Below are 23,989 nucleotides of genomic sequence, written 5' to 3' on the forward strand. Positions count from 1 at the left end.
ATTCTGGCCTCTACCCTACCCCCCATCACACCACCAGCGTTAAAAACATTCTGTTGGTTTCAGGTTATAAAGTAACGGCCTCAAAGCTGCTCGCCTTACCTATGCGTCAGCTTAGCAGATAGGGACGAAATACCAGACATGTCTTGCTATCCACTATACAGCCGCAAGAAAGGTCAGATCTACATAAGCGAGGATTCTTCAAGAAAAAGAAAAGCTGAACTTGAGCTAGACTCTTGTCAGTTAAAGGTCCAAGACTTTGAGAATGCCCTAATACCAGACTTGAAGAAATGTCAATGTTGAAAATAATTCAGTAAGCTTCTGAAACGCAAACACATCTACTCCCGAGCAGGAACTCTCAGATAGGTGGTTCTAATACTCTGACAACACAGCACTTACATTCTTTCAGACTACTTTTAGGAATGTAGACGCTAAACTAAATGTCATTTCCATTATTATATGCCGCCTTGCCGATTCATCTTCCTTTTCTTCAGTCTATGCAGCCCCCCCTACCCGCTTACCTGTTCTTCTCCTTTCCCTCCCTTATACCTGACGCCATGAAGTGCCCTGTTTTGAATGAAAGCGCTATGCAAGTTACAAATAAAGTACTAAACAGCTAAAAATCGGATCCTCCTTCTTGCCCAGTGGCAACCCATCCTTGACTCCCAGATGTTTACCTTTGGCCGGGGGAAGCTCACCTCTTGCCAGGCGGTCCCTTAGTCACGTTCTTGTGACCATGCGGTCCGCAGGGATCTGCCCCACCACAGCTGCTTCTGTATTTTGCTTACATTCGGATGCAACATTTTCCACATTAAGAAGAAGGCAGAGAACATCAAAGATTTCCAGCTCATTAAGAAAGACCACACAAAGATGGACAAAATCCAAACATTTACTTTAGAAGAAACACATGGTCAATAACAAGCTGTAATCCAGAACAAACTGAACAAAAAAGGGGGGTTTTGTGGAGGTGCAGGGTAAGCAAATGCATGGGGAGGGGGAAAACAATGTCGAGCATTGCATGGTTTTGCATTTTGTGTGCGTGCACACGTGTTGGCATGATTCCTGAATGGTGCATGTGTCTGTGTGTGTAGATGTGTCAATATGTGTGAGGCTAAATGTTTGCATAGGATGTGTCTTGGAGCGTGCACACGTGAGCGTGACTTTGTGAGTGGGCTTGTGTGTATGTCACTGTGTGTGTGTGTGTGTGTGTGTGTGTGTGTGTGTATGTGTGTGTGTGCATGTGTGTATGTATGTAACTATTCGCTAGTGTGGTTGCACGTACACAATTTGAGCATTAGCTATGGCCACAAACCCTGCCAATGTTCAAGTTGTACCTCACCCGCTCACTGCCCCCACCCTCCATGCAGGTGAGAGGTCTGATCCCAAACCCACCACCATGAGACTCGGTGCACAGATCCTAATTTTCAGAAGAGTCCGTGTCTTCGGTGGATCCATCGCTCTCCAGATCCGCCCTTCGCCTGTGGTGGAGAGGTCTTCTGGTTGGTACTGTGTGGCCAGGCTCGCGGGCAGGTAAGGAAGTGGTGCCCCCAGGGGCGGCCACAGACATGTGGGAAACTCTGATGGGTAAAAAGGTGAAAGATAGGTCAGGAGGAAATAATCGCCTGGTGAAGGAGAATGTGAGAAACACCATGTGTGAGCTATGCCATTTTGTTATGTCATGCTAGGTTATGCTGTTATGCTTTCCTATGCTATGGTGTGCAATGTCGCACCATGCCATGTCTTGGTATTTTGGTGAGTGGATATCTGCAACACTTGGATCCTCAGCACTTACCCTTCCTCTGAACCTTTCCTGACTATATGTTAACAGACACACCCAAGGAGAAAAGGCGGCGCAAGGCTACATTTCAATGTACACTTGGTTTCTCCTTAACTGTCTGCACATTCTAGCACACTTAACTGGACCAGCATAGAAGCAGTATTCAACTGGAACGGGTGTGTTCTGGGGATTGTATTAGGGTTTGTGCATGTGTGATGTGATGTGGTGTAATTTAATAGGCATGTGTACAGTTGCTGTTAACTAGCACACTGGTCTCCCGGGGGGTGCTGCGGCTTGCTTATCCGAGTGGATATTATGTTTTGTACCCATGCCTGGAATTCCAGTCCTTGATCTGCGGTGGGAAGATGAGGGAGCAATATCCTGGGCCGGACTGCCTGGAAACTCTTGAGGCATTCTGGGCCCTTTATGAGGATGGTTATAGTGGTGTGGGAGGGAAGGAGACATGCATGCTCTGGTGCTTTTCTCTCCTGCCTTTGGACACAACTGTCTGGTTGCACACTCCCAAGCTCGTACTCACCCTATTGAATAGTGGCATTGGCCCTCGTTACAAGGTTGACAGTAGGTCGCCGGTAGCACCAGCAGCCTACCGGCAACCTCGCTTACCGTTTCCACCACCCGATATCCCGGTAATACCAGGATATTACAGGTGGCGGCAGAACGGTTAAGTTCTCCCACGGGAACACTGAAGCACTGGCACCGTTAGTAATGGTGCTGATGCTTCAGTGCTGATGCTGATGCTTCAGTGATCAGGCCTGCCGGTAGTTCTAGCCCCTAGAGGCAGACACAAAATGAGTCGGCCCAGAAAGGTTGCTGGTAATGATGTTACCAGCGCCTTATTTCCGGACCTGCTCACTCCTAATGAGGGCCATTGTCTTGTTTTCCAACCATTCAACAGAATATAAAACCCACCTCCTTCTGGGTCCTCACGGTAAACTGAATCCCCAACTCCATGGGACCTAAGATTGTCCTGTTGCACTCTGAACAGGTGAAAGTTGCAGGAGCCCACTGAGAGAATGGTGAAAAGGCTAAATTAGGCAGTTAAATCAGAGAAGATACCAGTCTCAGGCCAAGAAGGATTGAGCCTCCCTCGCCACTTGAGCCATACCCATAAAGCCTCAAGAACTTCCAGGACACTTTCAGCTGAAGAGCCAAAGATTACCTTCAATTAGGCGTATCAAATGGTCATCAAGCTTTCCTGCCTACTGAACCTTGCCACTCTGGGTGTGTGTATGAGGGTTTGTACTCTACTTGAAATGGGATAATGAAAACCCTTAAGAAATCCTGAGTAAAGCTATGGAAAAAAAGGGATTAACACCCATTATGTCTTCCGTTTCATAGGTGTGCCTGTAATAAAAGCTTTTGAACAATGTAATTTATTATTGAAGATAATTTAACTGTAAGGTCTCAATCTAAACAATGTGTATGTAATCAAAGGTAGTTTTCTAAGGTTAATAAGGTCTTTAAGGATGACACAGCGCCCCGCACATCAAGAGTAATTGCCCATTCTGCTTATAATAGTAATATTGTTCGAACAAAGCCAGAATTTCAGCGAGATCGCTGGTACACAATTTCCAATTACTGCGCTCCTCATCACTCCAGAGAATTCTGGAGATTGGTGGCTCGAGGATCAGTAATTGATTCAACTGAATTCCAACAGTTGACTTATTTTAGCACTGTCTTGGGTAGTAAGTAGGTAATTAAGGTCTTAAATCCCCTATCTTATCCAAGTTGAGAGGCTATTAAAAAATAACTTGGAGGGGAAAATTAAGGATAGATTGGCCAAGACTAAGTTATGTAAAGCCCATGGATCTGGGCGATAAATACATATATATATATTGAAAGAGTGTGGAAGGAGGAGACTGGCACACAGGTGGCATGCTTTTGGGCAAAGACCTTTATTTTTTAGCAAAAAGAAAGAGGAAACCTACCTATCCCTAACTCTAAGAGGACTATCCCTACCTCAACTAAATACTAAGGAAACATCAGAATATTCATAAGTTAAAAACCCACCATCCCATGTCAAAACCCTACTTCTATCTGTGATGATTCCGGTGGAGTCATCACTGATCTACCGGCAGTAACCTCCTCCCATATGGCCAGGGACGGCAGCCACTACCTGATCCTGAGCCTGCAGGCGGCTATTGAAGGAGGATCACATGGGAGCAGACAGTCTCCAGGGAGATGTCATGGCTTCATCGGGTGAGACATGCTATCCCCCATTTTCCTTTGAAAATAACCTTCCCATTTCTGAAACCTTTATGGAGTAAGGCCATGCATCTATTCCTCTTCCTACAAATAACAAGGAAACACCTTCCATTAAATCTATGAACCAACAATGCCAATCTCATGAAAACACTTTTTTTTAGTTCTACTTGTCATTCAAACAGAAATATCTTGCCATCAAAGTCTTTTGAAAATGCTTATTCAAATGTTATCAATCAATTATTAGCATTCGACTTTGGTTGCCAGAATCCTCTGAATACTGGGAAGAGGAAGAGGGAATGGAGCAAAAGAGACTGCAAGTGAAATTAGCACTCTAGTGTTTTCTGGCACACACCTGTGCCCGGGAAAATTAAGCAGCCTAATCCAGGAATGAAGGACAGCTGCTCTGGCAATGGCGAGAAAGGGCTGAACCTCTCTGAGAAGGAGAAGAGCTAAGGAACCGAGACCAGTGTAATGGAGCCAGGAGGCTCACTGACGGAGAAAGAAGCTGCGGAATCAGAACTAGCTGAGGGAACGCTAGGATCTGGCGAGTGACCCCTGGGTGTTTGCAGACAAGGAAAAGCAGCATTTCACTTACTGGAGCCAAGGGACGAGCAGGCTTGTCCAGTGGAAGCCGCAGAGGGCTGACGAATGAAGGAAAGGTAGCTGTGAGTGGGAGGCAGACCGAAATCCTTAGTTTGAAGACTGGAAGAGAGTTCCACAATGCTAGCCAGACCGGCGAGTCCACCCAGAACCAGAGGGGACACCAGGGCGTATCAGCGAGCACGCAGAGGGAGAACAATGGAAAACCATTTGATTGAGAATGAGATAAATAAGGTACATCTTGAAAAAAGGGTGCTTGAATCTCAATCAAACCCTCTTCTAATGTGTGAATGTACACAGTGCAAATACCTACGAAGCAGTGAGAGGATAACATATCAGAGGGGTATGTTATCCAACATTATATACAAGGAACTTTGGGAGCGGGCGAAGACCCAGAGTGAAAGCAAACGTCCTAGCAGGAGAGTATAGCAGCCAATTTCAAGTGTGTGAAACCAGAAGCCCTGGCAGGATAGTAAGCTAAGGAAATTCAAGCGTGTGAAAGCAAAATCCTGCCATAAGAGTATACCAGGCAATTTCAAGTGTGTGAAACCAGAAACCCTGGCAGGGGAGTACACCAGGCAATTTCAAGAGTGTGCAACAGAAGTCCTGGCAAGAGAGTATACCAGGCAATTAGAAAGGATTGTGTTAGTCACGAAAGAAGAAAACACACCACCTGAGAGGGAGAAATACCAGGTGTCCTGAAACGAATCTAAAATTGTAAAGCCAGACCGTTTTTGTGTGCAAGTGTGGTACAAGGCCAGAAGAGGCCCAAAGAACTATTGTATGTAAAAAATTTCAAGGATCTTCTTATCTGAAGAACATCTGTTTGAGAGATTTTTCTTTTATGAACACTTTTTCCTTAACCTTCCAAGGTTAAAGACATTTCCCTTTCACGATATAGTTCAGTTTATAGTGTGATCTCAGAATAGCACTATGGACATCCTGACACAGACAGATCCTTACTTTTTGTTTAGGTAGGGAAATTCCTCTTAGAGCAGGGTCGGAGAGGCCTTTTCCCAACCCCTTTTATTTTCAATAAAAATCTTTGACCAAAAACATGGCAACCTTGTGTCTAACTTTAATTTCTGACTCCTCACATATCCCTTACACTTATAAGCAAACTAAACTAGGTAAGTCACTTCTTGGTCCAGGGACCGACTCCCTTCTTTTGGACAATTACATTTCACAAGGTAGGGGGAATGTCTCCCTTCCCCTGGCCTTTCGCATGCTGGTTCTCACAGTTCCACAAAGTAGGGGGAATGTTTCCATTCTCCTGGCCTTTCTCAGGCTGGTATGTATAGTTCCACAAAGTAGGGTGAATGTCTCTCTTCCCCTGGCCTTTCTCAGGCTGGTTTTTACAGTTCCACAAAGTAGGGGGAAAGTCTCCCTTCCCCTAGCCTTTCTCAGGCTACCGTTGAGCCTTTCCAGTGGCACACGTGAGCAGACATGGTATACTCCCCTGCCAGGTACTGCCACGAAGAAGATACACGTCCGAGGAACTCCTCCTCAGTCACACGTGGGTCCTCAACCCTGTGTTTAACAAATAGTTTTTTTTCCAGTATCCTTGGAACAATCCCCTGCCAGGTACACTGTTTCTCCACTTGAGGGTCCTCAACCCTTTTACCCTGTTACAGCGGTTATTGAAACCTGGCAAGCCCAGGAGGAATGTGGCTTTTATAGACTGGTATCTCTTATAAACGTGGACACTAAAATCTAAGCTAAAGTAATTGCAACCAGGCTGCTGCCCTCGATGCCTGCACCGATACATCATGACCAGGCCGGTTTTGTCCCAGGCAGTTATTTAATGTTATGTCTCGCATCTCTCCCACGGCTCAAGTGGTGGCATTCATTTTAGATGCACAAAAAGCTTACACCGGGACATGTCTAGATTTCTGTGGCACTCCGGAGCGTTCAGGAAGAAATGGGAGGACATGGCGAGACCCTATAACGAAGGGGGGTTCATCAACCCACACATGGATATATACTGGCTGGCTGCCCATGTGCAGTTTGCCACTTATTGGTATGGTTCAGATGGTCTCCCACCACATGCTAAACTAGGGTGGGCAGCGGCAGGGAATGTAAACATGAACTCCCTGCTATTAGACATAAGCTATACAGATGACTGTCCTTATGATCCTGTACAGACAACGCTAGTCGCCTGGAGACCCATTTTTGAGAGAACTGCAGTGTGCAGAGCATATTATAATTGGCTTCCACTGTGGAACTTCCTGGTGATGCTTCACTGAGACTAAATTGGATCGAAATGGGCTATCAAACAATGGATCAAAACGGGCCATCAAACATTAGGGGATCTGTTTCCAGAGGGACAGCTCTTAACACCTCACACCTGGTGGGCTGAGCATAGGGGTACATCCACGGAGCTACTTCAGAATAATAGACTGCGGACCACTGTGCAATAAAGGTGGGAATCTTATCCAATTGAACCCCCGCCCCCCTGAGAATGCGCTAGTCATCCTTCTATCCAATTGTTACGGCTGCCGTAGGATAATCGCTGCCCTATACAAAGGGATTATGGACGGGGTCCCAGTGGAGGTGGGCGGTAGAACTGGAGATGGTTGTGACTGATGGACGTTGGAGGCCCATGTGTATGTTCACTAAGAGCGTATCCATGAATATGAGATTGAAACTAATCCAGTATAAAAACGTGCACATGTTGCACTGTACCCCGCGCAAGCTGGGGAAAATATATGCCGAGCATGGGGGTTGCTGCCCGAGATGTGGTACTGAAGACGCTGGGTATGTACATGTATTGTGATCCTGCCCGGAGCTGGGGAGATGCTGGAAAAATGTCTACTGTGTGTTGTCTGCCATAGTTGCTAGACGGATGGAATTGTTGCCAATGAGTATGTTATTTGGGGTGTAGAGCGAGCTCCCTGAGCGGCGCTTACACTCCTTTTGAACATCGGATATATTGTAGCTCAGCGCTGTATTTTATGTAAATGGAAATACTTGCATCCTCCTAATGTGAAAGGTTGACTGAGGGAACTGACATGGATTAGTGACTGTGGGGACACGTATTTAACACTGCAGCCGATTGCATCACGACCGAAAGACATATGGAGTGAATTTCGGTGATTCCTTGCTAATGATCAAGATAATCAGGGCCGGCCTTAGGGGCAGCAGCGCCCTGGGCGGATTGGCACCCCTCCCCTTCCCGCGCGCCCCTGGTCAACAGGGGGCGTGGCCACGGAGTGGCACTTTATTTATTTTTTAAAAAAACATTTTTTAAACCTCCTCCCTCCTGCGAGGAGTCAATTCTATTAATAGGGTGTATTAACACCCTATTGTTCCTCAATGCGCTCCGCTGCCGCCGGCGCATTGCCTAACAATGAGGTGCCTGCCGCCACTACGCCAGCTCGGGAAAGCCCTTGTAAGACTCCCCAGAGCTGGCGTGGCGGGGGGCTAAGGTGCCTTTTGTTGGTGAAGGCGCCCGCAGCGGTGGGGCGCATTTGGTGACAATCGGTTGCTCAGCACCAGATTGACATTGAATGCGCCCGCCTGCTGTGCCTTCTCCCACTACGCCAGTTCGGGGGAGCCCTTGAAAGACTCCCCCGAGCTGGCGTGGCGGGGGCTAATGGCGACCTGGGGTGACGCGGCGCCCCGGGTGGTCGCCCGGCTCACCCCCCCCCTAAGGCCGAGCCTAAAGATAATGAGTAAACGCTGTACTTGAACCATATGGTTAATATTGCATTGATTGTACTTGTGATTGATGGTATAATGATGTGTTTCTGACTGTGCTTGCGGAACCTAAATAAAGTTTAAAAAAAGAGAGGTAACACTTGCACTTACAGTCAAGTGAGATAACACCTGCATTTACTGGCATGTGGAGAAACACTAACATTTTCAAGCATGTGGAGAAACTAACATTTTCTGGCATGTGAAGTAACACTAACATTTACTGACATGCAAAGCCTAAGTAGTGCTTAATGACTGCCATCTCAGTGAGCACCAGCATTTACAGTCAGGTTACAGCAGCAATCACTGGCTTGTGAGGTAACACCAACACGTACTGTTCTGTGATGTAATTCTAACACTTATCATGTGCGGAAACACTTAAGCGTTTAGACATGATCTGGTGGGCCAGATCGAGTGTTATCGGCCTGTGGCCCGAGTTAAAGGCCCGAGCAAAGTGAGGGCATTTATCAATGATCCTCAGGCCGAGGCCGATCACACCCTATCCGGCATGGCGGAGAGGGTGTTAATGCTATTAGCACCCCGGGTAGCCAATCTGGTAACCTGGGGTGCAGAGAGCAGTGTATTTTGTTTGAATGAACGGGACGCCACGCGGCATCCCGTTCATTCAAACAAAATACTAAGATGGTCGTCAAAGAGATGGAAGGCAGGGCTTCTTAGGTGGCATCCATTTCCATGGCGACCTGGAGGGAGTGCCGCAGTGGTAGAAGTCGCTGCCGAAGCAAAAGGTAAGTGAGGGGGGGGGGGGGTAAAAATAACATATGGGTGGGGGGGGCAAGAGGGCCGTACGGGGTGGGGAAAACAGCCAGTAGGCTGCTCAGAAGCAGGCTGAGATTAGCAGTTTTAGCCCGTGCTCTGAGCAACCTGATTGGTTGGCTCCCCCACCCCGCGTGCTAATAGAACGTACTGGTATGTGATGCAACAGTATTACTGGGATATGCAGTAATACTGGCATTTGCTGTCCTGTGTAGTAACACTAGCACGATGATGGCATATAATGTTACACTAGTACTTACTTTCATTTGGGGTAACACTAGCAAAGAATCATGTGATCTGGCACTACCACTTACTGTCCTGGGAGGTAATACTAGCACTGCATCATGTGAGGTAAGACAAGCATTTACCAGCATGTGTGGTTACACTGCCACTTAGTGTCCTAGCAAAAACATGAAAGGAAAGACCATCCTGTACAATCATGTGCGGTTATGCATGCACTTGCTGTCCTGGGAGGTAACAATGGCACAGTGTCATTCGAGGTAAAAGTAGTACTTACAGTATCTCCAGCTCCTGGTCCATGCTGGTGTCTACAAGCACATGTGCTTTATCTGGAAGTGCACCTACAAATGTTAGAAAAAATGTCTTTAACACAGGAGTGCTGACCATACTGCACCAGGGACAGAGAGAAGGGGCAAATTAGTTTACCCCAAGCAGATACAGTGGAGGGCATTGTCAAAGAGAACTTCCCACCCGCAGTTCTGAGCATTCCCCTAACACCACTTGAGTTCACCTTCCACCTGACAGTCTCTGGACCACTGGCCCAGTCAGGGCTCACACTGACTCTAGGCCGGTTGTATACGAATTGATCGTTTTACAACTGCTCGAATGACAATTGACCTTTTCACAATTGACCGAATTGTGAAGGTCAATTGTACCATATATGTGGGGGGAAACCCCCCACAACCCCCCACCCAACGCCAACCCCCCCAAAACCCATATATATATATATATATATATATATATATATATATATATATATATATATATATTACCAAACCGATATATATATATATATATATATATCCGGTCAATTGTGAAAAGGTCAATTGTGACCCTTTAAATTCAGTCAATTGTTCATTCGAACAATTGTAAACGATCAATTTGGGTAATACCTCTAGGCCTGCCTATAAAGTGGGTTTTCATTGATCTCTTCAGATCTCCATCACTCCTTTCCCGGGCAAACATTTGGAAAAGCTGGCTATCTCCCAGCTTAATCTTCACACTGAATCTGTTGGTTGTCTCCATGACCACCAGTCTGGCTTCAGAGCAAAAATGTTATGCTGTGGTAACTTAAATGGAAGTGACCTTCTCTCAAAAGAATGTTGGTCATATTTTGGATATCTTGTCAATACATGACCTATGACAGCACGAACTGCTTGAGAAGTGTGGAAACACATATTGTCATATTGCACAATGCACTTTATTGAAAGCGCAAGGCACTTTAGATATATGGAAATAGCAATAAGGGAAGAAGGCAAGGCAGTATCTCTACAAATGAGTCATTATGGAAAAATTGGGGATTGCAATGTTTGTTGTTAAAACAAAAAAACATATGAAAAAAACACAGGAAAACGCTGAATATTGCAGAATGATGTACATTTAAAAATATGACTGATCTGGGGATAATATATTAGCCCATGAGTATCTTGGTTAGTATTTTATAACATCTTTAAAAGTAACATATTGGATGTAAAAATTATATATGTACATACCTTTTACCATTCCAAGATGTCACCCAGAGAAACACGCATTTGGTCGGTGAGGGAAACTCAAGGGAAAGCAAAGAAGGACTTTTTTTCTCGCATGCACAAGTGTTTAAATAAGAAGCCTGTCATTTATGTTTACAACCAGACGAAGCCCGTTTGGGTGAAACGCGTAGTTGTTTTTGTTCTCTTGTGAGCAACTTGTCCACTGTACTTTACAAATAAAGGACGTTTGATGGAGATCCTTTTTTGACGTATCTGGGTGATTTTTACGACTGAGGAAGAGTGCCGTCCAGGAAGCGGTATTCCGCTTTCATTTTTTCCCTTTTTTTGTTTCCATATATATATATATATATCCGGTCAATTGTGAAAAGGTCAATTGTGACCCTTTAAATTCGGTCAATTGTTCATTCGAACAATTGTAAACGACCAATTTGGGTAGTACCTCTAGGCCTGCCTATAAAGTGGGTTTTCATTGATCTCTTCAGATCTCCATCACTCCTTTCCCGGGCAAACATTTGGAAAAGCTGGCTATCTGCCAGCTTAATCTTCACACTGAATCTGGTGGTTGTCTCCATGACCACCAGTCTGGCTTCAGAGCAGCCAGAAGCACAGAAACTGCTCTCCTGGACATCTGTGAAGACCTGCTCTCTAACCTTGACATTAATCTTCCTTCTGTCCTCATTCTCCTCTTTCTTCTGCTTTTAATACGGTCAACCATGCCATCCTGCTCAATTGCCTCTGTGATAACCTGGGTATCACTCATCAGGCACTGGCCTGGATGATCTCCTTTTTCACTTATCGACCCTGCCAGGTCCAGCTGGGGTCCTTATGATATGATATGATTGTTTATTTATATAGTGCCTATACACAATGTGTTTCAAATCGCTTCAAGGCAAGGGAGGGAGCAAGGGAAAATACAACCACATTCTTACAGGCCATGAACAGTAAGGATGTGAAATTAACTATCGTACTCGGCCTGACAACATTTCAGATAGTGCAAGAGCTAAGACATAGATAAGGAAGGGTGGGGGAGAGTGGGAAGGAAATGGAAACAGACAGGCGACTACCGTACTAGGCCTGATGACATTTCTGGTAGAGCCGGAGAAAAACAAAAGTTGAGGGAGAGGGTTGCAGAAAGGGAGGGGAAGAACAAAACAAGCGACTATCATACTAGGCCTGACGACATTTCAGATAGTGCTGGAGGGGTGGTGGGGAGGAAAAAAACAGTAATGGGAGGGTGGAGGAACCAGATGAAGTTGCTATCATATTAGGTCCAGGGGCAATTCTGATAGAGTAAGTGCATAGAAGAAAGTAAGGGGAGGAGATAGGAAAAGGGAGAAGGGAAATGAGGAAAGAACAGAGAGTATGCAGTCAAAAAGAGTGGAGAAGCAAGAGTGGAGAGCGAATACAATTGCAGAGGTCAGTAGTAACACAATGTTGCAAGCCATCTACCTCCCTCTACCTGTGGTGTACCGCAGGGGTCTAGTTGTTCAATCAATACCTGGCACCTCTTGTCCACTGCATCGCTGCTCTCTGATCCAACTTTCAGTGTTATGCGGGCGACACCCAGATCTCTTTCAGGCTCCCTTCGGCTGCCTCTACTCCTTAGATCATTCCAGACTGTCTTTCCACAATCTAGGAGGGGTGTGCCACCAATGATCTCTGCCTTAATGTCAGTAAGACAGAGATTCTCTTCATCAGAACACCAGCTCCCACCTTTCCTCTCTCTGGCTGCCCACTCTGGGCCCTCTCCCTACTCCTACCTGTGAGGCTAAGAATCTTGGGGCCATCTTCGACTCCACCCTCTCCTTCTCTCCTCACATCTCTGATGTCTCTAAGAAGTCAAACTATCAGTTGCACCTCTTCAGAGGTATTCTTCCTTTCCTCACTTTTCCCCAGAAGCTCACTGTCTCCAGAGCTCTGGTCCTCTCTAGGCTGCACTACTGCAAAAGCCTCTTTCTAAATCTTCCTGCCTCTACTCTCCGTCCTCTACAACTTATCCAGAACAGGACTGCAAGATTTGTCCTTGGCCTTTATGTCTCCAGCACTGAAATCTCTTCACTGGCTCCCAGTGGTGGCATGGATCAAGTTCAAGACCCTCTGCATCGTGCACAAGGCTTTCTGGGGTCTGGGACCATACTACCTCCAACGCTCTCTTCCTAAACCTCTCCCTTCTTGAGCTCTCTGCTCATCCACCTCCAACTCTCTGAGGGTCAGTCACTTTTCCAAGCAGAAAGGTGGGGGCAGATATCTTTCTTTGGCTGGGGCCTCCCTTTGGAACATCCTCCTGGCCTCTCTCAAACTTGAGCAGAACCATCTCTGGTTCCGGAAGCAACTCAAAACCTTCCTCTTCAATTCCACTTTCTCTCTTCCTCTCCCATGCTGATGACCTGTCTGGTCCACGCACCGGTCACCTGGCCACCATCTGAACTTGGGCCCAGGTCCCTGCTGGTCCAGTTGCACCTTGCACTGCCTCTTGGCTCCCACAGCATATGCGGTCTGTATCTGTAACCATACAGTCCCCTTTCTCTGTGCTAAAAGAGCCACCTGTTGGCTGCACTTTCCTTTACCTGCACTGAGCCACCAGCTGGCTGCACTTTGATTACCTGCATTTCTCCATCCTCCTCTGGCACTTCTCCCCATCCACTTCCCCGCACTTGCACAATCTGAATGACACAAGGCCTAGTAATATAGTTGTTTTGTCCTCCCTCTGTTGCCCCCCGTCTTGTCACGCCTAGAAACACTTGTGTACAGGCGTGTTATAAATGTCATATCATATCATATCAAGACTTACTCATCCTACACCTTTGAATGTCCTCGAACCTCATGGTAAGACTATCCATTAGAGGAGCCTTGGGCCTGCACTCAACGTAGACCTTTGAGAAGGCTCAGGTATTGCGCATGCCTTGGGCTCACACTCAATCAAGGCCTTCCTCTGAGTGTGTGTTGGGCACTGGCATAGCAGAGGCCCAAGCAGTGCCCAGCCCAGCCCGCTGGGCCGGGCCGAAGATGGCTCGTGGCACGGGAAGAAGGCATCCTGCCTCTGGCTTATTCGCACCACATCATACAGGAACCGGGAAGCTGTCCCAGCTTTCTGTTTCCTGTCTGCCTGCATCGTGGAGGAGCCAGAAGCCTGGAAAGACACAGTGGACTGAAGTTTCAGCGGGAAACAGGTAAGAAAACTTGTTTTTGTTGATGTTTACATGTTTAAAGTGCGATATGGGAATTTTGCGTGTGTGAGGTGCGTGTCGGTTGTATGTATATGGTATAGGTCAGTGTGTGGGGTCAGGGATGTGAGGCAGACAACTTGATAAAGGATTTTCACAAGTAGCCATTTTATTAATTTAAAAGGGTGCGACAAACGCCTCACTTTCCCATACCTAACGTGAATTTCCGTGCCTATGACACAGTTTTCCGTGCCTATGACACAGTTTTCATAACCAAGTATCCTTGTCACCAGGGTTGGATCCCCTTCCCCTGGTTTAAAGCAGGATTTTCTTCCAATTAATAAAGTCATTTTGAATATACCAGTTCTACTTCGAAGGCAATACCAAGTTCTTTTCAGTAGCCAAGTTTTGTTTAAAGCACAACATTTCTTCACTTGGCAACTGGATTGTTCCTATGAGTAAAGAAGGTTCATTAATCTTCAAAATAAAGTTTTCCACAAGCTCTTGCTTGTTAAACCAAAAAGACTTTGGGCCTCATTACGACAATGGCGGTAAGGGGTTAACGGCGCCGGTAAGGGTGCCTTTGCCGTTTACCCCTTACCGCTGCAGTACGAGGTCCTTTAGCGGGTCCCGCTAAGGGCAGCTGGTTTTACCAGGCGCCCTTAGTGGGAGCCGCTAAAGGACCAGCATGCTAAAAATGGGCCCGTTATTAATGGGACCGTTATTAGCATGCTCCCCATTCCCATTGAGCCCTATGGGGGCTCGAATGGGAATGGGGAGGTACCGGGTAGGGTTCCTTGAATGAGGAATTACCGGGTCCTCCAAGGTCGGAATGGCCCGGTAATTCCTCATTCGAGGAAGCCGGACCCGGTATGCAGTAAGGGGGTAGCCATGGTGCTATTAGCACCATGGCTACCTCCAACCTTGTAAGGACCCCCTTTGTCTTCACTTTTCCAGTGAATATTTCTTCTCCTCCTTGAAAAGACAACTACTTCACATTTCTTCTTTATAAACAAAAATGTTTTCTTCAGCATGGTTTTTACCACACTTCATTAAAAACTTGAGTGGGTTTACCACTTGTTTTCCACGACAACCCTCCACCACAATGTTGTATTTCAATATCTTCTTCCTGGTCCAGTAACCTGCCAGGACTACCACTAACAATCCCTTTCCTGGTGTACTCACCTGCCAGGATAAAATTCCTAACTCTACTACTAATACTCTGTAGTGAGGTTTAATTCATACATCAGCAAAGTCTTTGACTTTCAACAACATTTATATTCACAACTTCATCTATAAGGATACAACACCCATTGAAGTTATTGGTTCCATGGATTGGTTTGCCACAGGCAATGCAGGGTATGGTCCTCTCCCCCTTGACACTTTCCCCAGGGAGGGCTGTTGTCCTGCTACTTCTGAGATTCTACTATCACACCAGGTAATTGCTGGTAATGTTTCTTATTCAATTGTCTCTCTCCAAGATAGGCTTAACACAAGCAATGCAGGTTATGTTCCTCTCCCCCTTGACACCTTCCCCAAGGAGGGCTTATCCCCTGCCAATTATGAATTTCTACCATCACACAAGGTAATTGCTGACAATATTTATTATTCAAGAGTCTCATTTCAAGAAAGCTGTTTCTCCTGTTATTCAAAATGGCCTTTATTTGGCTTAGGCAATACTGGTTGTGATCTGACTTATCTATTGCATTCTTTTGACTTTGCCAATGGTGGTTATAATCTTGAGTCAACTTTGCCCCCGTTTCGCTTTGGCCAAGGTTATTACAGTTTCTGTTCACTATTATCCCCTCTTTGCTTGGGTAATGCTGGTTGCAATCATTCCCAAATATTCCCCACTTTTTACCTGGGTAGAAATAGTTACAAATGTTCTCTCTCTTCCTCTCAATATGAGGATTGTGAAAAAAGGCTTTCTTTCATTAATTCGGTATTCAAAATAGTTAAAGATAGCAAGCGGTTTTCTACAGAGCCCCCCGGGGTCACCTGTCAAATGCCAACTCACTGGTTTCTCACTGGGCGTCTGTCTGTCCCACTGCTTCATGCGACTTCTTCTTTAATCATTACGCTTTGGAGCTTCTGACAGCTCTGGTTATATTCCTGTTATCCACGGCCTTCAGAACAGGAGCATTGATTGCTCCTCGTGTTCCCTGGTGCTCTCCAGAGATGCGGGACACAGGATGTGCAGAGCTTCTCTCTCCCACAGGGCAGCCTATCAGAGCACTGCTTCCCGCTGTGTGACCTCTGCAGTTCAGGCTTCTCCTTCCTACGACCCTCACGGCCCCATTATCTGCTACATATGCGACAGTGGTCCTAGCATCTTCCTCTCGCTGCCTCTGCTGCATACAAGGTATCTACCAACTTCTCCTACATCTTCTCTCGGTTCACACCTGAAGGGGATTTAAATCATCAAAATTCCCGCTGAGGTGTAGATTGTCAGAAACACTAGACTGCATACTGCAGTTCTGTACCTGTGAGCTCCTCTTCCTTGTCCCGGTACCTATGGCATTATGGGACTTGAAGTCCCCAATGTTCTTATTCTCCTTTTTATCACAAGTTTTGACTTTAACCTCATCTAACTTACTCTGTGTAAAGAATGAACTTCTAGAAAAGGGCCTTTGAGGGATTAAGTGTAGGTTCTTGATTTCATAACTCAAACCAAAGGGAGAATCATTCTTATCAGAAACAATGGTATTGATATTCGGACCCTCACATGCTACACTCCCATGTCGACCATAAGGGTTTTTACTATTACTACTTTGGGTGCTTCGCAAAGGGGATCCTTACTCTGAGAGCATGCCATTAAGTATTCCGATATTATGGAAACCTCACCCTCTGAAGATCAGTACAGTGTCTCTCCTAACAGAGTCACCCTATTCTTTTGGTGGCCTTCTCTTCCCAGGTGATCCACACGGGTATTACCACCCCCAGGGTTAGGATCAGGTAGCGGCTGCCTTCCCCTAGCCACATGGGTGGAGACTTTAGGCAAAGATTCTGTGAGGACTCTGCAGGAATCATCACATACCCTTCCCCTAAAGACCTGGCTTCCCATTCCAGGTTCCTTTCATACCTCTAACCCACCAGTCTCCCCCACATTCGAAGAGGACTTCTGGTATTGTGGAAACCTTACCCTTCGAAGAAGATGAGTACTGTGTCTCTCCTAACGGAGTCACACTATTCCCTTGGTGGCCTTCTCCTCCCAGATGATCCACCCGGCTACTACCACCCCCCAGGGTTAGGATCAGGTAGTGGCTGTCTTCCCCTGGCCCCATGGGAGGAGACTTTAGGCAGGGACTATGTGGGGACTCTACAGGATTCATCACACCAATGACTAGTGGGTGAATTAGTATGATTGTGAGTGTGTTTCAATGTTCTGGGTGGGTGGATGGGTAGGTGCCTGTGTGGAGAGGTTTGAGTGGATGTGAGAGAAGGTTGATCAGTGAGTGGCTGGTGGCTGAATGAGTATGAATGTGATTATGTGGGTGGTTGCCTTTGTGGGGAATGTAGTGTGATTGGATGTGAGAGAAGGTGTATGGATGGGTAAGAATGTGGATGTGCAAGTGTGAATGTTTTGGGAAGGTGGATGTCTGAGTTTAGAGTGCAGTGTGAGTCAATGTGAGAGAGGACATATGGGTGAGTGACTGATGGGTGAAAGGGGATGCATGTGATTATGTGTGTGCAGGGCTCTGGGAGGCTGGGATCACTGGAGCATTGTTGACATTTTCTTAAGTGACATGGCATGTTTTATTAGCATTTCCAGGCAAAGCCAACTTTATGTGTGTTATTACCTGGCATTTTGGTGTAACCAGTCTAGCCATTGCTTACTGTGGCATGACAATTGTTTTCTGGGCATCTATGATAAAGCAAGCATGATAGGTTTTATTACGTGGCTAGACTAGCATTCTTGTGTGCCAGTCTAGCCATGTCTTACTCTTTCATGACATTTTTTACTATGCATCTTGATAAAGCAAGCATGATAAGTGGTATTACATTGCTAGACTGGAACTTTGGTGCAGTCAGCCTAGCTATTTGTTACTGTTGAATGACTTTTGTTTACTGAGCATCGATGATAAAGCAAGCGTGATACGTGTTCTTTAATGTCTAGACTGGCCTAGAGTGGAACCAGTTTGGACATGTTTTCTTATTGTGGCATGGCAATTTTAATGGCCAATCCAACAGGAGTATCTTCTTACATAGGGGTACTGGCATATATGGGCAGGGACAGCTTTGGCATGTTCTTTATATATCGTCACTGTAGTTTAGATAGTTTGGTACATGCTTGATCACATTATGTATCTCTGATTGAAAAATGTCCGCTGCAGACGAGACTCCAAAGCTAAGCCGTTTGTACCTATATAGGCCCAGATGTGTGGCAAAAGTGGTGATGTATCTGGACTTTTTACTGAGCTCTAGTTGATGGTACCCCTTGTTGAGGTCCAGCTTTGAGAAGATGGTGGCCCCATTGAGAAGGTGCACCATGTCAGTGATGCGTGGGGCTTGGTGATGTTCTCTCGTGATAGCTTTGTTTCCCCGTTGCATGTCCACGCATATGCGGATGTCTGACGAGTCTCTTTTGGGTACGGGCACTATGGGGGACACCCATGGTGTGGGGCCTTCTGCTGGCTCAATGATGTCGGCCTCCAGTAGTTTGTGCAATTCGTTCTCCACATGTCTCTGTATGTTTATGGGGATCCCCCTGTAATGATGCACCATTGGTGTCAATGTGTAGTTCAATTTGACAGCCTTTTAGTTTTCCCAAGCCCTTGAACAGTGCTGGGAATACCTGTTTAATGTTCCCGGTGGGATCTAGGTATTTGTGTACCATGCGTCTGTAAAGGACATGGTTAAGACCCATTTCAATGGCCACCTTGTAGCTCAAAATGCATCCACTGTCTGTGGCAGCTTCCAGGATGTGCATGGGTATGTCTTTGGCTTGTCCTTTGTAGCTGCATGATGCTGTGAAGAAGCCCTTGCAGGGCAGGGGTGTTTTAGAGCCATAAGGGAATGTGAGTGCTTGCGGGTTGCAGACGGGTGGCATCTGGAATGCTGTTGTATACCTCTTCGCTGATCACGTTTACGGTGGCTCCAGTGTCCACCAGGAATTCTGCCACTGTACTGTTGACTTGTATGATTAGAGTCGGACTATGCTCTTTTGCCGTCGGGTTGCCTAGTGCGTACAGGTAACCCTTCTTCCGTGGTTCTTCCTGGGGCCTTTCACCTTTCCTGGCATTGTCCTCTGAGGATGCGCCTGTTGCGCTGTCTGACTGTGATTGTTCGACCAGATACCTGACGTATCTACGGGGTCTCCTCCTGTGCCTGGATGTTGTGGGTTTGCTGTCTCTCCAGTCATTCAAGGTTCTTTGCTTTCTTCTGTCTGGCTGGTTGTTCCGGTATTTGCAGTGGCCAGTGTCGTGCAAGTAGCTTTTCGTGCCGATTGGACTGTGTTGCCTTTGATCGCTGTCTGGCGTTGGTCATCCAGTTCTTCCTGCTCTGCGCATTTTGCTGCGGTATACGAGACAGACTGCCTATAGTGATTTTCCCCCCCACAGGCGGAACACTGCTGGCCCACGGCGGGGTACTGTCCTTCGTGTGGGTATTTGTGACCGCACCGGTAGCAAAAAGGGTCAATGTTACTTTTTGGGGCTCCTTCTAGCTTGTTTAGACTTTCCTGTTTTCCATGTGTGATTTTGATGCCGTCGATTCCTTCTACTTGTGATGCCAGTGCTGCAGCGGAACGGGCCAGGCGTAAGATTTCCTCCAGACTTCGTGGTTTCTGGAGTAGTCGTTTTCTAAAGTCTGCACTCTCGCACCCGACTATGATTTGTGAGCGTAGTGCTTCTTTGTTGGAGTACTTGTTGAAGTCACAATGCTTCATTTTTAATCTCAACCTCATCACAAACGTGTCCATGGTCTCATCCTTGGATTGTTTGGTGGTGTGGAAAATGTGTCTCTCGTAGTCCTTGTTTGTGTGGGGCGTGAAGAAGTCTGTGAGTGTTGTCTTCAGATTGATGCATGTGTCGGTATCACCTTTAGGGAGCTCGTCCACAATGTCTATTACGTTTGAGTCTACTGCATGGGTTAATAGGCTGTGTTTCTTCTCATCATCGATCGGGCCAACTGCTTTGTGTCTGGTGCAGCGGAGAGCCATCGCGCTCTTACCCGCTACTGGTGATGGTTGCTGCAGGCGTGAGATTCACTCTCCGACCGCCCAGAAGGTGCGTTGTAGCAGAGAGCCTCGGTGCTCCCACCAGCTGTTGCAGCGCATAGCCATTGGCGGTAGACTGCTCTCCAACCGCACGGATGTATCTTTTATGGCCCGATGACGGGGAGTCTTCGAGCTCTCGCCCGCTCGTCCACTTTCCCAACACTCAGGAATCTTCTTGCTGCCCGTACGGCAACAGCGGCAGTGAACGACCATGCGGCTCTAGTGGCGTCCCCTCACCCCATTATGAGCGTGGCGTACGCCATCAATGAGTACAGCGTGTTGAGTTCGAGTTCACGCCTCGTCGCCAGTGTGATATTCCCGTGGACCACCTTACCCCCCAAGGGCCTGTTACGCTTCACTTTCTCACACAAAGAGCGGAGGCAGGAGATGGGGTACACACATCTTTATCCATGTAACTTCAAACAGGAACTGACTTTTCTTTCCCTCGCCCCTCCTCTTCCCGCTTCCCCTTGTCCTTCCCCATGTGACATGAGTCAGTGACGACACCACAAGCTCTCCACTCCGAGAACTCACCATAGACAGACAAGAGTTCCTCTGGACGCCAGCATGTGAAGAAAGCTTTGAGGCGATAAAGGAGGACATTGCTTCTGCGACTGACATGGGTTATTTCAGCTCGTGCAAAGAGTCAGAAATCACGGTGGATGCCAGCCCGGTGGGCTTTGGAGCGGTGCTGGCGCAATTTGATGAACAGGAACCCCACATCAAGAAGGTTGTGTTATATGCCAGCTGGGTTGTAGGTGAAAGGGTCGAATGAAAATATTTGAAATACAATTGTTTCGAATCAAAAGGACCAAAAACCCAAAAATAAAATGGATTTTTTTTTTTTGGGGGGTTGGGAGGCTCCAAACACCCGTTTTTTGCCCGAAAACCACAATTTTTAACAATACCAAGCCCCCCAAAAAAAGACATTTAAAAAAAGGCATTCGATCCTTTTTTTTTTCGATCCTTTTGAGTCGAACGTATTGTATTCAACCCTTTTTCATTCGACCCTTTGACTGGACACCTGCCAGCGGTTGTAGGTGAAAGGGTCGAATTAAAAGTTTCAAACCAGCTGCAGCCTGTCGACTACGGAACGGAAATACTCAAAGGCTGAGAAGGAGAGTTTGAAACCAAAAAAGTGATGGGTGGAAGGTTTTGAATTAATCTGAACCACTGGCGTTGCTTTGGGCAACCTTCCACACCACCGTTTTTTAGCCCGTCTGTGCCATTGCAAAAGGGGTCCAGCCATATGCAAATCAGTCAGGTATTGCCACCAATGGGAGCAGCCATGCCCGAACTGCTAGGCCAGGTCCCCTCTGCATGGAAACACAAGAAACCTCAGATATGTTTCGGCCTTGTTGGGCCTCCTCAGTGAGGTGCAGCTTGGTTCCCTATGGCGCAGCGAGCAAGGGACCCACGTCTGGGCATACCCTCTCTCTTGGGGTGGGACCAAGCCTGATTTGCATATGGTTTTTCCCCTTCTGTAATGGCTTGGCAGGCGAAGAACGATGGTCTGGAAGATCTCCCAGAGCAACGCCAAGGGTTAAGATTCAGTCTAAACCTTCCAGCCATCACCTCTTTGTTTTTGCTTTGTCACCCCGAGTGGGACGTGTATGCCCAGACGTGGGTCCCGTGCCTGCTAGGCCTAGAGACCCCAGCTACTCCTCACTGATGAGGCCCAACAAGGCCGAAACATGTTTGGGGATGCTTTTGGTCTCGTGCAGAAGGGATATGACCTAGCAGTTCGGGCTGGACTGCCCCTTTTGGGGTGGGACCAAGCCTGATTTGCATAGGGTTTTTTCCCTTCTGTAATGGCTTGGCAGGTGAAGAACGATGGTCTAGAAGGTTGCCCAGAGCAACGCCAGTGGTCAAGATTCAGTCTAAACCTTCCAGCCATCACCTCTTTGTTTTTGCTTTGTCACCCCGAGTGGGATGGGTATGCCCAGACGTGGGTCCTGTGCCTGCTGGGCCTAGAGACCCAAGCTACTCCTCACTGATGAGGCCCAACAAGGCCGAAACATGTTTGGGGATGCTTGTGGTCTCGTGCAGAAGGGATATGACCTAGCAGTTCGGGCTGGACTGCCCCTTTTGGGGTGGGACCAAGCCTGATTTGCATAGGGTTTTTTCCCTTCTGTAATGGCTTGGCAGGCGAAGAACGATGGTCTGGAAGGTTGCCCAGAGCAAAGCCAGTGGTTAAGATTCAGTCTAAACCTTCCAGCCATCACCTCTTTGTTTTTGCTTTGTCTCCCCGAGTGGGACGGGTATGCCCAGACGTGGGTCCCGTGCCTGCTGGGCCTAGAGACCCAAGCTACTCCTCACTGATGAGGCCCAACAAGGCCGAAACATGTTTGGGGATGCTTGTGGTCTCGTGCAGAAGGGATGTGACCTAGCAGTTCGGGCTGGACTGCCACTTTTGGGGTGCGACCAAGCCTGATTTGCATAGGGTTTTTCCCCTTCTGTAACGGCTTGGCAGGCGAAGAACGATGGTCTGGAAGGTTGCCCAGAGCAACACCAGTGGTTAAGATTCAGTCTAAACCTTCCAGCCATCACCTCTTTGTTTTTGCTTTGTCACCCCGAGTGGGTCGCGTATGCCCAGACGTGGGTCCCGTGCCTGCTGGGCCTAGAGACCCAAGCTACTCCTCACTGATGAGGCCCAACAAGGCCGAAACATGTTTGGGGATGCTTGTGGTCTCATGCAGAAGGGATGTGACCTAGCAGTTCGGGCTGGACTGCCCCTTTTGGGGTGGGACCAAGCCTGATTTGCATAGGGTTTTTCCCCTTCTGTAATGGCTTGGCAGGCGAAGAACGATGGTCTGGAAGGTTGCCCAGAGCATTGCCAGTGGTTAAGATTCAGTCTAAACCTTCCAGCCATCACCTCTTTGTTTTTGCTGAGAAGGAGAGTTTGCCTGTAGTCTGGGCCTCTGAGTATTTGCCTATCTTCCTGTTCCGAAAGGTGTTCATGGTCATCACCGCCCATCAGACACTTCTCACCATCTATGGAAACCCCAAGTCCTGCATGCTGCCTCGAATAGCGAGATGGGGGCTTCGCCTTCAGGACTACAAATTCAAAATCTGCCACAGACCAGGGAAAGACAAGAACCCTGCCGATTACTTATACTGCCACCCTGTTGGACCCGCCAGGTGTGAACATTCCATCGAGGATGCGTACCTTCACTATGTGATCCACCAGATGAAGCTGTTCCCAGTGGCGTGGCAAACTCTCCAGCAAGAGTCGACAGCAGACAAAGCACTCGCCATCGTTGCACACTGCATCACCCAAGGCAAAATGATGAATGCCCCGGGACATGGCCCGCCGCCTTGACTCTGCCTCCCAGGGCTATGTCAAGGCATTAACGCTTGTACAGAAAGAACTTGCGGTCACAGAAGACCAGATCGTGATGAAGGGTTGAAAGATCATGTTGCCGAGGTCCGTGCACCAGTAAGTAGTAGACCTCGCTCACGAGTGCCACCAGGGAGTGGTCTCGACAAACAAATTGCTCAGACAGAAGATATGGTTCCCCGGTTTGGACAGTATGTTTTTTTTTTAAACTTTATTTTTGAATTTTACATACCCTCGAAATACAATCGCACCAACAAGGTGCACGATCAAAACTTGAGAAAAAGGAAACGGGGAGGGGTAAAAGGTGGAGGGTTGGTAGAAGAGGAAGGGAAGAAAGAAAGGAAAAAAAAGTCATAACATTACCCATTAACTGTTCCCCCCCCCCGAAGCCGCCCCTTCCCCTCTCACCCCGGTATGAACTTAGAGCCCAATTTAAGTCTTCATCAGTGTCTGAAATTTAAGGTTTAG

General features: G+C 47.3%; 1 protein-coding gene across 3 annotated transcripts in view; it reads right to left on the reverse strand.

Annotated features, from left to right (window-relative positions):
* Positions 1-870: 870 nt before the first annotated feature.
* CSTPP1 (centriolar satellite-associated tubulin polyglutamylase complex regulator 1) overlaps positions 871-23,989 on the reverse strand; it is a 1,657,587-nt gene continuing 1,634,468 nt past the window's right edge. For all 3 annotated transcript variants that reach the window (XM_069623190.1, XM_069623189.1, XM_069623188.1), the window contains 2 exons: positions 9,588-9,651; positions 871-1,574 (listed from right to left, as the gene is read on the reverse strand). In XM_069623190.1, coding sequence (XP_069479291.1) covers positions 1,415-1,574; positions 9,588-9,651 — 224 coding nt within the window. In that variant the 3' untranslated portion in view covers positions 871-1,414. The remainder of the gene's footprint in view (positions 1,575-9,587; positions 9,652-23,989) is intronic.

Source organism: Ambystoma mexicanum, chromosome 11 (genome assembly GCF_040938575.1).
Source record: "Ambystoma mexicanum isolate Mex_15411 chromosome 11, UKY_AmexF1_1, whole genome shotgun sequence".
Taxonomy (NCBI): Eukaryota; Metazoa; Chordata; class Amphibia; order Caudata; family Ambystomatidae; genus Ambystoma; species Ambystoma mexicanum.